The sequence below is a fragment of the Hemicordylus capensis genome, chromosome 2 (assembly GCF_027244095.1).
Source record: "Hemicordylus capensis ecotype Gifberg chromosome 2, rHemCap1.1.pri, whole genome shotgun sequence".
Lineage (NCBI taxonomy): Eukaryota > Metazoa > Chordata > Lepidosauria > Squamata > Cordylidae > Hemicordylus > Hemicordylus capensis.
Genome location: NC_069658.1, coordinates 304,566,488 through 304,584,020, shown reverse-complemented (window position 1 = coordinate 304,584,020; position 17,533 = coordinate 304,566,488). Strand labels below are relative to the sequence as shown.

Sequence of the window (17,533 nt, the reverse complement as noted above, 5' to 3'; positions counted from 1 at the left end):
ACACTAATCTGACTATTTACTAATGTGGAGCTTTGCTCCTGGGACTAAATGCTTGAGCTTCTAAATTCTTGAGCACGCTTTCTTCCTTGTTATGCTTAGTCCTTCAGTAACTCAGTTCTAGACAGTGTTCTAGCTGCAGCTTATTATTATTTAATTAACCTTCACTGTCAAGATTGGTTGCTTGCTACTTGTACTTCAAATATGAGCTGGGATCCAAATAAGCCTTTTAGAGGCTTGCTCTGCTGCCCTGTCATACCCCAAAGGCAAGATATAGTGAAATATGAATAGAGGCTTGCCTCATCAGCTATGTGGCAGCAAGAATAAGACCCAGTGATGACATAACACTGGAATCCAAATTTAGCTGCAGGATTCTGTGCACCTCACCCTGGTTCTTGCATGCAGATTGCCTCTACCTCTACCCAGTTTCATTGTGTGACTGTTGATAGCCATAGTTAAATAATTTTGGGAGATTTGTCTAAATTCACTTAGGGAACTTGGGTTCTCAAAAGTGAGCTTAGGAATTCTCTCAGTGTGAACTTAGAAGTGAACCTTTAGCACTATTAGCAGCAAAAACACATAACGCTGAAATCTGGAGAGAGTAGAACAATTGGAAGGAATTTGTATGCAAAGGGCAAGAGGAGGGATGGTGCAATCATATGACCCATTCTCAATACTGAAACTCTGGTTCTGTGTGCATCCAAATCTAGCCAGACTGGCTGACTTGGATCACATCCACTATCTTGTACAGGCTTTTATTGTGAATTGGCAAGCAGTGTCTCTAATTAACTATTGCTCTTATGGGTTGCTGCTCAGTTTTGTGACTCCCCAGAAACCAGAATCATAGAGGTAGGATATGGACTGAAAGATCTATCAATAAGGAACAGATAACATTACTGCAGAAAGTATCTACCTTAATAGTAAACCTTTTTATAAACTGATGTGATAAAATGTTTTTAATACTGATAGAACTGAATGTTATAGTTCGCCTACCAAATTCTAAAAAAGTTATACCAACTTCTTGTCTCTACTTTTAGACGGTATATTCACTTGTTTTGCTGGGTGAAAAGTATGGTTCAAAACCAAAATCTGGGTTGATTTCTCAGATTAACCTGAACTTCACTGAGTTCTATGCAAGTTGCTGTTTCTACTTATAGGGGCTCATTAATTCCTCTGTTCCTCCCATTCTTCCAGTTGTAGTAGTCAGCATTTTCACCCTCCCTTGCCTTCTGTAGTTCCTAATTTCGTCTGTCACATTAGTTAGACGTTCTCTTTCTGCTGTATAACTCACTTGCTTCCCATGACACATTCTGTTTTCCTAACAATTCTCTGCTTTCTCATATTTTCTTCATCTTCCATAGTTTTAAATTTCATGGCTTTCACCAGATCAGAAATAAGATCACCAATGTTCCATAAATATAGATTAGCTAGGTTGTTCAAAACCTGTTCTTGGTAGCTGTTGTGGGGCAAGACACTTGTACTGCTACAGTAGTGTACTGGATAAAGGAGGTGGAGATTTCCCCATATGTCTGTTTCCTTGCAAAAAAAAAATCCATGCTTCTTGTTCCACTTTTTGCCAGTTTGACTGTGTGTCAGTTCACACAACTGTTAGGATTCTGGCTTAGGGGCCATAGTTGGCTCCACTCTCTTTGTAGCCTGTTCCACTATTCTGCCTTGCACCTCAGAAGCTTTGTGCATGGTGTTCTTTTGCCACATAGGGGCTTTGCCTCAGGCTTGGTGCAGAGTTTATAATGGCGGCTGCTGCTGTAGCAAAGGAAGCTCTTAGAACCAGAATAAAGGTGTAGAATCTCCTTTTGCTGTGGTGCATTGTGAGCCCTGGGTCCAGTCCTGTATTCTGGTTGTATACTCTACCTATTTGAATGGAGTCATTTTTGATTCTCCAAACTTAGATGTAATGCCAGTTTTGTTAAACTCTGGGTGATGGCATGGTAAATTTTGGATTTGGAAAATATGAATATGGGAAACCAGGTTAAAATTCTCACTCGGCAATGAAGCTCATTGGGTGACATCGGGCAAGTCACATTTTCTCAGCCAAATGTACTTCAGGATTATTCTGGTGCTAAAATGCCACTAAACAGCTTCATAGAATACAAATAAATACATTTAATCCTGTTGGGCAGCAGTAAATGGTGAGCAATTTTAAACAGAGAAACAGCCTTGAAAGCGCAAAACTCTTAAGTGGCAGTTTCCAAAACAGTGCATCAATAATGATAAATCTGCAAAATAAAAGCAAATTCTTTGACTTAGGTGACAGTTGGAATCCTTTCCAGCTGTTTAATGTTGTGCTAGTCTGAACTCCATCCCCCTTTTCACTGTCCTTTTCATAGGTGGTGAAAAGAACAGAGAGATGGGGGTGCTTCTCAGGCTGGTGACAGCAACAGTGGCCTGTGTGTTCTCCCTTTTACAGCTGATGCCATGCCTCAGCAGGTAACAGTGTTTCTGGCTGCCAAATTTGTTCCTGGGAAAAAAATAATTGAAAGTGTAACGTGGTGTGTTCTGGAGAAGAAAATGGTGGCCAGAAGAAGCTGACTACCAAAAACAGCATCTTCTCTTATGATGCTGCTGCCACCACCTGCAATACGCATAAGCTATAAAAGAAAACACACTCTGCTGCCATTCTGGTAAGCACTCCCAACCTCCCTGCATAGAGCTTTTCCATGAAATTTGCCAAGGTGTGTCTTGCTCCAACCCTCCTCTGGCACCCTGAAAGTATTCAGAAGTATATTAATAGAGCAGTAATTTATTTGAGCCATGGCTACCTTACAAATGAGCACATTTTGTGAATAAAGTCCAGTTGGTGATATCTAGTAGTAATTAGCTCATAAATGGCAAACAATCTAAAACGTTTAATCTCAACAAGTGTACATACTACTATAGAAAGTTGACATGATCTGGATTTGGTATAAGTCACTTGTTGGCTAATCCTGACTAATATCAGCTGGAAAAATTATAGGTTTTGAAGATGTACTCATGCAAATTACAAATGATGAATTATTTTATTATATGATTGGTTGTATGATTTGTTTATTACCCGTGATTTGTATGTTCCCATCTTCAATACATTTCACAATAAATTAGTATTTTGTGGGGTGTTCCCACCCCTTTTCTTTTTGAGGAACTTCCCTGTGTCTGTCAGGTGTTCTAAGTTGTCATGAGCTCTAAAAAGATGGAGATATGAACTTAAAGGTGTTTCTTTCTTTACTAGAGCACTTTCTTTCAAAGAGTGGAGGGGACTGCACATTTATTCATCAGTTCATAGAGTGCCAGAGTGAGTACAGAGTATTCATCAGATTCACTAAAAAGTCTATTAAAACCCGTATCATATATGCAGTACTAGTGGGAAGAGTGGTATTTTAGCAAAACCATGAAGCAGGACAGATTTAACCAGATTTAATTTGGTGCAAGTTATGGTTCACTTTATTGAGAATACTTCATGTGTTTTTTCAATGAACTTTGTCCTGGTATTATGGAAAGGTAGCCAGTAGTCATTAGTAGAATGGGGAGATCTAGGATGGGACTTGCATTATTTTGTGTGTGTAGGGATGAGGGTTACCAGGTATGTGCTGAGTTGTAAATCTAGTTGAAGTATTTAATCTGCTAGTGCACTTACAGGCCTTGAATAAATGTTCTCACTCAGTTTAGCAAGGGCTGACCAGCAATTTGGACATATGGTGAAGCAACTGGACGGTCTTTTGGTTTGGAGTCAAAGCTTACCATGCACAAGGCAATCCACATTTTGCCATAGAAAGAGGGTGATATGAATTGCCTTCAGGGTTGCATCAGATCCTTTTTGGTTTGCCATTGTATTTGGGTGCCTTAAACCTATATAGGTTACTTTGGAAACAAGGCATTATACTACTGAGTGCCAACATGTTGTTGTGTTTGTAGGAAATCTAAATGCATATCGTTGTTAAACAGTCAAGCTTATCTGCCTTTTGCACTTCCAAATTAAATTCTGAAGGGGGGGGGACGCATGCATCTCTCCATATAGTGAGATGTGCAAGATACGGATGTGCACAAACTAAGGTTTGTGCATAGGTTTGGTGCTGAACTGGTTTGGTGCTCCAAGGCATTACCTTTAAAAGGGAGTACCGCAGGTCCTTACCTGCTGTCCGCTGCCCCATGCACCTTCCTGCTGTGACTGTGCTCTCCCCAACAGCCCATGTGCGGTGCTGGTACATGCACGGACATTATTTGCATGGACCAACACCATGCTGACCACACAGATGGCATCTGCGCATGCGTGGAGCCCATAATTGTGATGGCCCTGCATATGGGCTGATGGAGAGTAGTGCCATTGCAGCAGGAAACTGTGTGGGGCTGCGGAGAGGAGGTAAGGGCCTGCTGTACTCCCTTTTAAAGGTTCCACTCGCCACTCCATGCCCTTGGCAGTGCCTCAGACCGCCAAACCTGTTCATGAATCTCAGTTTGTACACACATCTAGTACAAGATCCAGAAGCCGGACAGCTCACATGTTACCATAAGAGAGATGTGCAGGCTTCTTCCTTCCAGTGTTACACCAGAAGTGTGAAAAGTGAATACAGTATGCAATTTTGTGGTTCCTATGCTTTGCAGTCTTCAGTAGATCTGAAGCAAGGGTAGGTGGCCTTGAAGAAAATGTTCTGTCTGTTTACATTTAATTTACAGAGGAGTTAATATCTGAATACATTTTTGGATAGTGTTGATGGAAAAATCTAAAAATAGGTGTTCAGTATGTTTTAGGAAAGCAGTAGTTAAAAGTACACTGTCTGTATCCTTCTTGTCTTTCTGCATTTCACAGTTTTGGGCATAAGCTTACTTAAAAATACTAGATATTCCACTAAACCCCTTCTTATTGTGACTATGAAATGCTTGCTGATAACAAGGAAGGAAGCAAAAATGTGCAGGAGTAGTATTGGAAATAGCGTCTCCAGCATATACTCTTAACATTTTTGAATTTCTGCTCAGATTTCAATGCTTGCTTTTTATTCTGCTTTCCTTGTTTTGTATCTCCCTACCTCTTTCTATTAACTAATTATCCCCTTATCGCTTCTAGACAAAATGTCATTTAAAAGTATACGATGGTGTTTATTATGATAATTTCAGTAACAAACATCATAATGCTGTTTATGTCTTCTGAGGAATAAATGAGATGAGAAGCTAATCAAAGGTTTTCAGATAATGGAAGCCTACTTAGCACAAAATCACTTTCTTATCTGGAAATAAGATCTGTATAAGAAAGTTTTATTATGCAACAGATTCTTGGATTTTTCCTAAACAAGAATAGATGGTCTTAGTGTGAACATTCAAGTCTGCCTTTCAGGAATTGATTCACATGTGTTATGTTGCTGTGCAAGTTCAAGTGCTACACTAGACTTATAAATGACATACCATATTTAACAGTTTAGGTTTTATCTTTTTCCTTACTTGTACCCTGGCACTTTTACATTTTTGAAGATATTTGCTTTTGAAGCAATTATACTTCAAATGCATACTTCAAAAATGTAAAAGTCCCAGGGAACAAGAAAAATAAGGGAAAAGATAAAACCTAAACTGTTAAATATAGTATGTCATTTATAAGTCTAGTGTAGCACTTGAACTTGCACAGCAACATAACACGTGATAACAAGCCACCTAATGGCACAGTAGGGAAGTAACCTGCCTAGAGAGCAGGAAGCTGTTGGTTCCAATCCCCGCTGGTGTGTTTCCCAGAATATGGGAAACTTCTATATCGGGCAGCAGTGATATAGGAAGGTGCTGAAAGGCATCATCTCATACTACATGAGAGATGGCAGTGGTAAACCCCCTCTATATTCTACCAAAGAAAACCAAATGGCTCTGTGGTCACCAGGAGTCAACCCTGACTCAATGGCACAACTTTACTCTATATGGAACAATATACCATATTTACCCAAACTGAAAATGACTCTGAATTTAAGATGATCCCCTTAAAAAGCAAAGGTTAGATACAGGTTATACCTGCATTTACTTGAAAGGAACAAGACTGAATTTAAGACGATCTCCTGATTTCTAATACCAAAAAAATTGGAAAAACCCTAGTCTTGGATTCAGGTAAATACATTAACCTAGATTCTGCTCCCCGATAAAATGTCTAATGTTCTGACCTGGTCTTTCTAAGTTTCTGATTTTTTTCCTGCCCATTTGTTTTTCTCTACTATTAATTTTCTCATTTAGAAGGCAGAGGAGGTAGGTGGTCAGTTAGGTAGTAAACCCATCATGGATATTAAACAAATGAGGCAGGCCATGCTTCCAGTGTCCAGAAAACTTTTGTTTTTAATTTAATGGAATTATTATTATACATTCAGCACAGAAAATTATATGCCCATATCAACATTTTATAGTATCAGAATGTATTGTTGTAAATGGTTTTATCATGTACAAACCCTTCATATATGGCTGTATAGATAGGGTGAAAGGCTTCACAGTTTTCTCACTTATGTGCTCTACTTCCAGAAGTCCTGTTTGTTGAATAGCTTATCTGTTTTGAGGACTTTTTTTTTTGCCATAGAAAAGCTTGTCAGAGATATATAACCTCAATCAAAGTCTGCTTCCATAAGCAGAGATCTGGGTTAGTCTATCTGCTTATCAAGATTCCTTAAACAGCCACCTCTTATGCTGAATGCTTTTAGCTAAAATTTATAACTTTCCGAAGACTTTGGTTTATGTCTCTCCATCCATTTATTTATTTATTCATTCATTCATTTATCAATCAATCATATTTATATACCGTCTGATATTTCTTTCTCTCTAGGCGGTGATATAGCTGCTCTAACCAGCCATCCTTTGATCAAGCAAAGTGTAGCTGCAGCAGCCTATTGCATTTTGCTAGAATATTTGGGACTTGTTCATACGTGCATTTAGAGCATTCAGGAGTGTCTCATCACTTGGCATCTACAGCAGTAGACTCTCACCTTGAACATGTGAACTATCACAATTGAGAGGTGTTTTAGCCAAGTTGATAAGTAATATGAAAGCTTCCTGCTCTCTGATTTATGAAGACTGCTCTCACAGACTGCTCTCACATACAAATTGTGACGTTGTGTTGCAGTCATTTAGTGATGCACATGCATTGGATTTATTTAACCAAAAAATAAAAATAAGTATTTGAATTATGGGTGAATTACTTTTCATAACTTTGCTGTGTGGAAGTACACATCCTTATTGGTTTATTTTTCAACTGTGTGTGTGTGTGTGTGTGTGTGTGTGTCTGTGTGTGTGTGTGTCTTTAAGATAATACAAAAGGTTTGAACTCTCCCGCATCTGTCTTGTGCTATCTCTTGTTCTCTGACCCTTCAGCTTGCTACTCCACTATTTTTGTTCTCTCCACTGATATTTCATTTTGGCTTCTGTCTGATTTTTCCACATTGTCATGTTAACTTAATTTTCTTCTTCTGCCTATTCTTGTCTCCCCCCGCCTGCCCCCAGCCTCATTATTTTGCTAATAAAGCATGAGGTCACCACACTTCCACATCCTGTTCCAATCTTCTTGTCGTTTCCACTTACTAGACTTGCTGGAGATCCTTTTACTCGAAATATGGCAGGAAAAGTGCTAATCTGAAACCTGATGTTGTGTTAGCACCCTACTGCCAACTAATAGGGGTAACATTTAATTATTTTCCGACTCTCACTAAATGTAGGGCAATAGCTCAAATATGCACTAGAAGTGAATGACATGCCTAAGGTTGTATTGGTGATTAGGCTGTTAAAAATTTAAGCTTACTGGTGGAGGGGTTTCTATGTAGGTGTGCATTAGGTTTCCTGCCAGCATTCTGTGTACTATCTGCTCAGCTTGTTTCTTACTTCTGGATGCCACTCTTACTATCAGGTTGAGTATTAGCTCTCAAAAGACTAGATATTCCACCTAATTAAGGAAATTAATTAAGGAAACCTCCATACGATGCTGTATGGACAATGCATATCTCTATTGGACACACACAAAAAGTATTTCTGCATAGAGGAATACAAAAAAGTATTACTGCTCTGAATACCATGGGTGAATGCATCCATAGTAAGTATGAGGCTGTTTTTGGACTCCCTAAGAATTTTTTTCAATAAATATAACTACTGGCATTCATTTTTACTCTTTATGAATTATGCTTAATATACAAGGTTTATAACTTCTGTGTTGGGGAATTTCCTTAAAATAGTTTCAATAAATTCCTTCTGGTAATGAAAGGTTTTACCCTTTAATCACAGATCATTTTTCTATTCAATTGCTTTGTTTTGCCTCTAATCCTTGACCATATTGAACTTTAGGTTTTTAAATTTTATTTATGCATAGATTATTTAAAACTATGTTTTGTATAATTGTTTCATTGTGCTGGGGTGGAGGCTGTCTCTCATACTAGCACAGAGAAGTGTGAGGTAATTGTGTTGTGTTTAAATTTGGTCATGGAATGTAGATTAGACACTTGGACCCAGAAATACTTGCACAGTTTGAGCTAGGATTGTAACCCTTGTTTTATTCAGCAGACAAGCTCATAGATGAAGGACATCTCTCCAGAGTGGATGAAACAAAGATTCTGAAAGGTTAGACATATTAACTTGTTTTTGAAGCATGTTATGAGTCTCTTTGAATCTGGACATGGAGATTTCTTATTTAAAATCAGAATGTGTGCAGAATGCTTGAGGAACCATGATAAACCACAACCTTAATAAATGTGAGTTGTAAATTCTTTAAAGAAAAGAACATGTAAAAATTGCTGAAGAAACCTCTTTTAGCCTACTGGTTATGGCAGATGAAGCTTAATAAGTTTTCAACTGTAAAGGTTTCCCTGCAGAGGTTTTCTACAAAGGGCACAAATAGGAAATATTGCTTATAACCCAATCCTACAACCTACTTCCTAGTAAATATGCTTTAAAAACTCTTTAGTGTTGAGAAGCACCTGAATGCAAAACGGTTTGGAAGTTGCTTGGTAGCATTTAAAAAGATATTTTTTAGGTATCAATTTTATCTTTGCATTTTAAACTGGAATATGGAAACATTTCTTCATGGATACCTAAATGCAAAGGCATGCTTGCTACAAATTTTCCAGTAAGTGATTAATCCCATGGCATTCATATCCCATTTTTCCTGTAAATATCAACTAATTGTGGTACAGTATAACCTTTTGTTCATCTCGAGCAATATTTTAATTAAAGCGTTTAAAACTTTACTGATATGGATTGAATTTCATCAGACTGTATATATATCCTTTTAAAATTATTTTTGTTAATGTACAGGTTTCATGCTTTTGATTTTGAAACTTATAGTCTTTGGGAAATGCTCATGTACATGTTCTGTATGCTATTACTCTCCTACTTATTCTGGTTTGTGTGAGGAGCAGGCAGAATGCCATATTTGGAAAAGAATGCAGACAATAAGCACAAGTGTAACTTAATGCTTGCATGCCAGTATTATCTTGCAGAATGTGACTTCTTTTTTGTATCGGTGTGTAATACATTCCATCTATTTTTAAAACTGATTCTGTCACGAAGTTTTAAATAACTTCATGCAATAGAAGAATAGAAGAAAACTATGTGATGAAAGGAAGCCCCTGGTAAAACTAAGTTACTTTGTCACAGAATCAGTTCATTAGAATGTAACTAATGTAATATCTGTATGAATGAACTTAGTTTAATAATTGTGCAGTAGGTTATTGTGCTGAATTTGTTTGTACTGAAGAAACAGTTGTCACAATGAGATGAATTAGTACACTTTATTCATAACATCCATAAGATTTCTAGATTCCTTTTTACCTGGAACAGCTAGTAAGCATTCTCTGGGATTTGCAGATCTATAATACTTGGTAAACTGATTTTGAAAGCCAAAATTAAGTACAAAAATATTCAGAGTTGAATATACTAGAGCTGGAATCCCAAGAAGGAAATTTAGGCTAGCCCAAGAGCTTGCACCCATCCAAGGGACTTGTTTGACTTTCCTTGAGCATCAGGTCCCGTGACATATCACAGGCTGCTTCTGTACCTTTCCTCAGTTTGAAAAATCTGTGTTCAAGGAACCTAAATCTAAAGTGGCCTTGGGCACATGGTAGTCACTGAATGGATCTTTGTGTTTTCATATGTGTGGTTAGCTTATTGAATAACTAGGCCATTCAGCTTTTGTTGACATGTGATCACTACTGTTTTAATATAGATCTGTGTTAAATAAAAATAAATTCTAAAATCAGGGCTACAGGTTAAGGAAAGGAAATGAAATGTAGCAGGGCCCGTCCAAACCCTCCCCCTACTGCTTGAGATGGCATAGTGAGGCACTGCCCCACCCCCAGTGGCATACAGAGCTTGCTGCTCTTTGCCCTGTCCCTGTTTTCTCAGTGCTGCACTCTGTGCACTGCTTGCCGCTCATCCACCCTGATGGCGTATGCCACTTGTTTGTTTATCAGATTTGTACACTGCCCCAAACTTCTGTCTCTGAGCGGTTAACAATAACATAAAAACAAGTTAAAAACATACACAAAAACTTAAAATAATTTAAAATCAAACACAAATTAAAACCTAAACAATTTAAAAATCTGAAAAAACTTGAGCGAAGAGGTGGGTTTTCATATGCTTTTAAAAAATTGTCAGAGATGGGGAGGATCGAATTTCAGTAGGGAGCGCATTCCACAATCTCAGGGCAGTGACCGAGAAGGCCTGCCTCCATGTGGCCCCAGGCGAGATGGAGGCAACTGCAAACGGACCTCTCCAGGTGACCTCAATGGGCAGTGGGGCTCATAGTGAGGAAGACGTTCTCTTAAATACATAGACCTTGTATTTTGCCCGGAAACCTATCGGTAGCCAGTGTAGCTCTATTAGCAAAGGAGTAATATGGTCTCTCTGAGATGACGCAGAGACCAACCTGGCCACCGCATTCTTTACCAACTGAAGTTTCCAGACTGTGTAAAAAGGCAGCCCCACACAGAGCGCATTGCAGAAGTCAAGTCTGGAGGTTACCAGCGTATGTACCACTGTGTTTAGGTCATTCATCTCAAGAAACGGACGCAGCTGGCGTATCAGCCGAAGCTGATAGAAAGCTTCTCTGGGCACCCCCTCAACCTGAGATACCAGGGAGAGGTATGGATCCAGAAGTACTCCCAGACTGCGTACCTGTTCCTTTTGGGGAAGTGTGACCACATCTAGAACAGGGAGATCAAAATCGTCTCTGGAGTTCTGACCCTGCACAATTAGTAACTCTGTCTTATCTGGATTCAGTCTGAGTTTATTCTCCCTCATCCAGCCCATTATTGCTTCCAGGCAGGCATTTAGGGAGGCTATGCCATCTCCTGATGACAATGACATGACATGGAGAAGTAGATCTGGGTGTCATAAGCATACTTCATCCCGCACCAAATCCCCTGATGATCTCTCCCAGCGGTTTTATATAGATGTTAAAGAGCATTGGAAAAAGTATGGAACCCTGATGGACACCACATATAAGCTCAGATTTCGAAGAGCAACTGTCTCCAATCGACACCATCTAGAATCTGTCTGAGAGGTAGGAGCGGAACCACTGTAAAACAGTGCCTCCCACTCCTAGCACTCTCAGACATTCCAGAAGGATACTATAGTTGATAATATTGAAAGCCACTGAGAAATCCAAAAGGACCAACAGAGTCACACTTCCTCTGTCCATTCCCTATTGGAGATCATCCATCAGGCCGACCAAGGCAGTCTCCACCCTGTAGCCTGCCTGAAAGCCAGTTTGAAATGGGTCTAGATAATCAGTTTCCTCCAAGACTGCGTGGAGCTGAGAGGCTACCACCCTCTCAATTACCTTGCCCAACCATGGGAGGTTGGAGCCTATAGTTGCTCAACTCTGAGGAATCTAATGCAGGCTTATTTAGAATAGGTCTAATAATTGCCTCCTTAAGACTAGGAGGCATCCTACTCTCCCTCAAAGAAGCAGTTATTATTTCTACCAGGCCTCCTACAAAAGCCTCCCTGCTATATAGAACAAGCCATGTTCGACAAGGGTCAAGAGAACAAGTGGTAGGCCTCATTGCTCCAAGCAGCTTGTCCGCATCATCAGGAGTCACAAACTGAAACTGATACCCACATAAGAAACTGCCATATACTGAGTCAGACCATTGGTCTATCTAGTTCTGTATTGTCAGACTGGCAGCGGCTTCTCCAAGGTTGCAGGCAGTAATCTCTCTCAGCCCTATCTTGGAGAAGCCAAGGAGGGAACTTGAAACCTTCTCCTCTTCCCAGAGCAGCTCCATCCCCTGTGGAGAATATCTTACGGTGCTCATGCATCAAGTCTCCCATTCATATGCAACCAGAGTGGATCCTGCTTAGCTAAGAGGATAAATCATGCTTGCTACCACAAGACGAGCTCTCCTCCTTGAAGTGACTGCCTCACTTGGCTGCACGGAAGGGTTAGCCCTGAAATTCAGTGATGGTGAATTACTTCTTCCCCCCTTGCCTGTCTCAAGTGACTCACCACCATTTTGCCAAGAAGGAGCAAGTGTTCCTTCTATCTCCATGTAAGGGAATAGCACTGCTACAAAAAAAACCCTTTCCAAATTAAACCACCCTGAGCCACTTTAGGAAGGGTGGCATATAAACTGAATAAGTAAATAAAAATAAGAATAAAATAACATTCTTGAGAGAGTAGGCCAGCAAGAAATCTAAGAGCAATAACATATTTCATTACAAAATAAGATGGTTTAGTTTTGTGTTGTACCTTACTTTACTATAAGTAATTTTTTTTACACATACATTTATTTATAAAACATATGAAATATATTTGAAACACATCTATAAAACTATACTAAAAGTGCAGATCCCCCTGCACTGCCTACTGAGAACAATGCTCCAGGAAGGACCAAAGCTACAGACTGACATTCCCTATAGTGGTCCAACAACAGAAGAAGTTCTGTGAGGGCACAAAGAAGTTAGAAACTAATAGCGTGTCTTCCTGCTTCTGCAGCCGGGGCGGGGGGAGCATGATATTCACTGCTCTCCTCTCCCTCCAAAAGGATTGTTTACTGAGAGCTGCACAGGAATGTCAGCCACTGCAAAGTCCTGTTACCAAGAAACACAAAAGCATACCAGAATGTTAATGGTATTGGAAGTCACTGAGAAGTTTAGGAGAAGCAATGGAGTTGCCCTCTCCCTGTCTGTCTTCTAGTGAAGTTCATTCACTAAGGCAATTGTACCAAGATTAGAAACCAGACTGGATTGGATTCAAGTAATCAGTTTCCTCCAGAATCACCTGGAGTTGAGATGCAATCAAGGTTGGAATTTATTATTATAGTTCTATTTATGTATATGGTGCTTTATAGTCCTCAGGATCTTAAAATCTAAATATGGTCCAGGGCAGGATGAAGGAAAGACAACCGAGGGAAGAGAAGAGACAGAGTAACAGGATCACTAAATTGGTCACTGAAGTTAAATGAAAGTTTGCATGGTCAAAAGCAGAGTTCGTAGCAAAACCAAGAACAGTCTTTGTGTTTGCCGAACACTAGTTCTAATAGCTGATAGCTGACTCGTTTCCTCTTTAGGTTTGCAATTTTTATTGATTGCTTTCTGCTTGTTACATAGAAAAAATATATTCTTTTTTCCTTGACTGGCCACTTGTTCTTCTGAGTGTGTAGGCTCTTGCTCAGCTCAGTAGCTGACATCCGAACTAATGTGTGCAGAATGTTTGTGCACGCAACAGGGGAAGAACAATTTTTGTTAATCCCCCTTTCTTTCTGCAACTGTCTGTGCCTCCCACAAATATGTCCCTGAGGATCCTAAAACCATCGCATACATAGTTTGGGGATGCAAAGAGGACTGCAGAGGGAGGGGGCTTGGTGAAAATTGAACCTCCCCCATTGTACGTGCAAAACATTATTCTGCATATGAAACAGTAGTCTGCATGTCAGCCAGTATTAATGATTGATTTATCTTAATATTCTGTCTTTCCATTTCATCATTGATCTGTTTTCTAGAGCAAGTTTATTCCTCCTTCTCTTGAATTTCCTCCTGTATTTCAGTTCAGTAGGGCAGCTGTTAGTAGTGACATACTATGTTCCTAATTTTATTTCGGTAAAACATGAAGATTTTTATGCAGTTCTTTTGTATAACATTTGCCTAACTCTTTTGTTGTGAAAAAGTATCTGCAGCTGTGGTGGTGGTGGGCAGGAGGAAAGCTTGCTTAAATCCTTTGCTAGGAACATAGTGGCTGCTTTGTGAAATTACTTATGCACAGAGAGAAGCATTAAAACCTTCCAAAAACACTAGAATGCATTCAGAACTCATCCTTTATTAATACGGAATTAATTCCCCCAACTGATACAAACTTGGTTTCTGTTAGTTTGGCTCTACCTTGTTGTTTATATAGCAAAATTCTTGGAAGTCCCTCTTCCTTTTCCCATTGGTGTCAGCTCTTGGTTGATCCTAAGAGCTTCAGACATTTGAGGATTCATTATTGTACATATAAAGAGGTTGAATGGAATATGGGCAGATGTATGGTTCATTGAGACACCCTGATTATGGAAACGATGTGCATTTCCCATTAATACATTTGTTTTAAGTTGTTTATAGATGCAAACCTCTTTACTCACGGGGGTTCCATTCCTTGCATACTGCCCCAAGTAATGAGTCATTATGTCTATGAGAAAAGGAGAGTTAGGTTCCAGAGTGGAGGGAAAATACTAAAAAATGCCTTTAAAATGTGAAATTACTTCCTGTAGTGTGCTCCGTGGGCTCTGCATGTGCCCATGAATGCCCCCCCAAAGCACAATAAATCATGGAGGTGTTTTTTTTTTGTTTTTTTAAAAAAAGAAATTAGCCACAAAGTGGCTCCTGAAGACAAAATGGTGATGGAAGTGAGCTCCGGGGTCATTTCCAGGCCCCTAGGAACCACAAATATGTAGGTTTTAACCTTTTAGTATCCACAGATACTGAAAACGGGTGTCAATGAGACATCCACGATATGAGAATAATGAGGTTCTCTTGTCCTTCAGAGTGTGATTGTTCTTAAATTTCATGCTGATGTACTTTATACATCAGCTTATTGTGCTAGTTTTTTCGCCTTCTCCAACATGCTTCAAAGCAGCATTTATTCCTAATAGCTCTTTTCTTTCCAACACGTTACAATATCTGTATTGTTCTGGAAATGGTTTTCTGTGTCTCTCCTGATTTGCTCCCAGAATTAGTGAACAAAACAACTAACTTTATACTGGGTTCCAGCTGGCCAGGGTACAACTTTTAAACAAAAGGCTAAACTATGCATGAAGTAACTACATCCTGTGTTGGATTGTTTAGTATTAAATATGTGACCTGAGGATATTTAATCCAGTTGGGAATTGGAGTGCAAAGGCATAAGAAAACATTAATTTTAACAAGTGTGATATTAGTTTTAGTTCTCCTTCGCTTTTACAGAACAAAAATACTTTAAGAGATTTGTATACTTTAACGGAGACAATTCTTGTATTTTACAGAAAATCAAGCAAAAGGAAAAGAAGCTGATCTGTCAGATACTCTTAGCCCAAGCAAGGAGAAAAGCAGTGACGACACTACAGGTATGATTTGTGCATAAGTTCATTTTAGTGTATTTTGATGTTAGTAAGTACTCCTAGGAAGACTTAAAGAAGTAAAACAAACAAACAAAATAGATAAACTGAATTGCCTAGAGCCTTTGGAGTCAGGCGGTATATTAATTAGATAGAAAGATAGATTTTTTGTTCACCTGAGTTTGTGTGTGACTTTTATGCTGTTTAATGTGTCTAATCTATGAACAGAATTTATTGCTCTCTTAAAATAATTTCACTTTCTCCTTTAGATGCTCAGATGGATGACCATGAACTAAATGAACCTATTGCTAAAGTAGCCCTTTTAAAAGGTAACTTATGGTGTTCTTTAAAGTTTAAGATGGTTTCCTGAGTTTTTTTAAAATTTGTTTTTAAGAGGAATTAAACATGGTGTATTTCAGATCATCTTATTAACTATGAGCAAAATTAAAGTGATCTTGATAATGCTTGCTTATTCAGAAGTAAATCCTGCTCAGTGGGGCTTACTCCCATGTAGCAGTATATAGGATTACAGTTTTAATGCATAATTTAGAATCTATATATTCTATGAAATATTAGTGGATTAACTCCTTTGATTGTTAAAAGTAACTGTAGATTTCTTCTAGTATCAATATAACATCTGTGTGCACATTTCTTTTCCGTTTTTTAAATATTACAAATACACTTCCCTTTGGATGACATACTTTTAAATTACTATTTTGTTAAAAAAAATACTGCTTAACTTTATACACCATTACAAACTCAAATTGAATTTCAGGACACATGTGTTTACAGTAAAATTCTAAAATGTGTTATTAGCAGTTATCTTGCAATGTGAGTGAATCAGTTAATTGTTTATATCTGAATTTGATATAAAATACACACTGAGAAAAAACAAAAGGCTGTCTTCTGAATATATCATGGTGGATAGGTTTTAAGCAAGGTGATTTTGCACTGCCAAAATAAATCTGGCTTAAATCACTGACTTAAATCAAGTTTTTGATTTTATATGTGTCCATGGACATAACTGTGCCCAAGTTACTTTTTTTCTGAGAAGTAGCAGTCATGGTGTGTATATTGGGGTGGGGGTGGATAGGAAGTAAAGTTGTGCCTAAGGATGCCAGTGCTCGACATTGGGGGGATGGAAGCAGATATAGCCCTTTCCCCAAACATCTTGCAGATTGCAGCCTAATTACTTTCTCCCGTGCAATATTAATACACGCCTTTCTAGGGCTTTGCTGTGTCTGCTAGGAGGCATTTGGCATGCCAGAAACTTCATTCTCAAATAATAGACTGTGAAAGAACACTATGTCACATTAGTAGCTAAAATGAAATATCAGCTATATTCAAGTCATTTTGAGGATATTATTTATGAAGAATTGCTAGTATTAGAAATGTTAACACTACAGAGTATATTGTGATTAGAACTATTTGCCTATATATTCCTGCTGATTTTACTCTTTATTGTATTCAGGACTTGAATGTGTGATATTTGACTTCCTAACAGCTTTTTAATTTATCTCCTAACTTTGAGTAGCTAACTAAATTTGCATGACTTTTAAAGATCTTGTCTTTACAAGGTAATAAAACTTAAGCCGTTGCTAAAAGTGATGCTTTAAAGAAAAAAATGTTCTTTTAGGAGATGTATTGCAGGGTGCTCAATCAGAAACTGAAACTAAACAAGAAATTCAGCAGCTGCACAAGGATCTGGTTGAAGCCCAAGAACTAGCTAGAACAAGTAAACAAAAATGCTTTGATCTGCAAGGTGAGATGAAGGTTCCTTTTTGAATCTGCAGGGTACCGAGGCAAACTTATGCCAAAGTGTTTTAGTGACCAAAGGGGACACTTAAATCAGTTTGGCTTGAACATCGCTGTTAATTTGCATGCATAGTCCTTGTTTTCTACAATGAACAGGGGTGGAGGATATGTTTAATTCATACAGTAGAAATAGGATAAGCCACTTTTCTTACAGTCAGATTCGTTTTGTTCCTTACATTCCATAGCACAATGATGCCCTGGATGCACTGAAGAAACACACA

At 38.6% G+C, this 17,533-nt stretch overlaps 1 protein-coding gene across 30 annotated transcripts in view; it reads left to right on the top strand.

Moving 5' to 3' along the window:
• SLMAP (sarcolemma associated protein) overlaps positions 1-17,533 on the top strand; it is a 159,841-nt gene that overhangs the window by 101,397 nt on the left and 40,911 nt on the right. For 11 of the 30 annotated variants that reach the window (XM_053292447.1, XM_053292437.1, XM_053292436.1 and 8 more), the window contains 5 exons: positions 3,224-3,286; positions 8,488-8,547; positions 15,426-15,506; positions 15,767-15,826; positions 17,134-17,259. In XM_053292447.1, coding sequence (XP_053148422.1) covers positions 3,224-3,286; positions 8,488-8,547; positions 15,426-15,506; positions 15,767-15,826; positions 17,134-17,259 — 390 coding nt within the window. The remainder of the gene's footprint in view (positions 1-3,223; positions 3,287-8,487; positions 8,548-15,425; positions 15,507-15,766; positions 15,827-17,133; positions 17,260-17,533) is intronic. The other 19 variants (XM_053292450.1, XM_053292443.1, XM_053292445.1 and 16 more) reach the window with 6 other exon arrangements.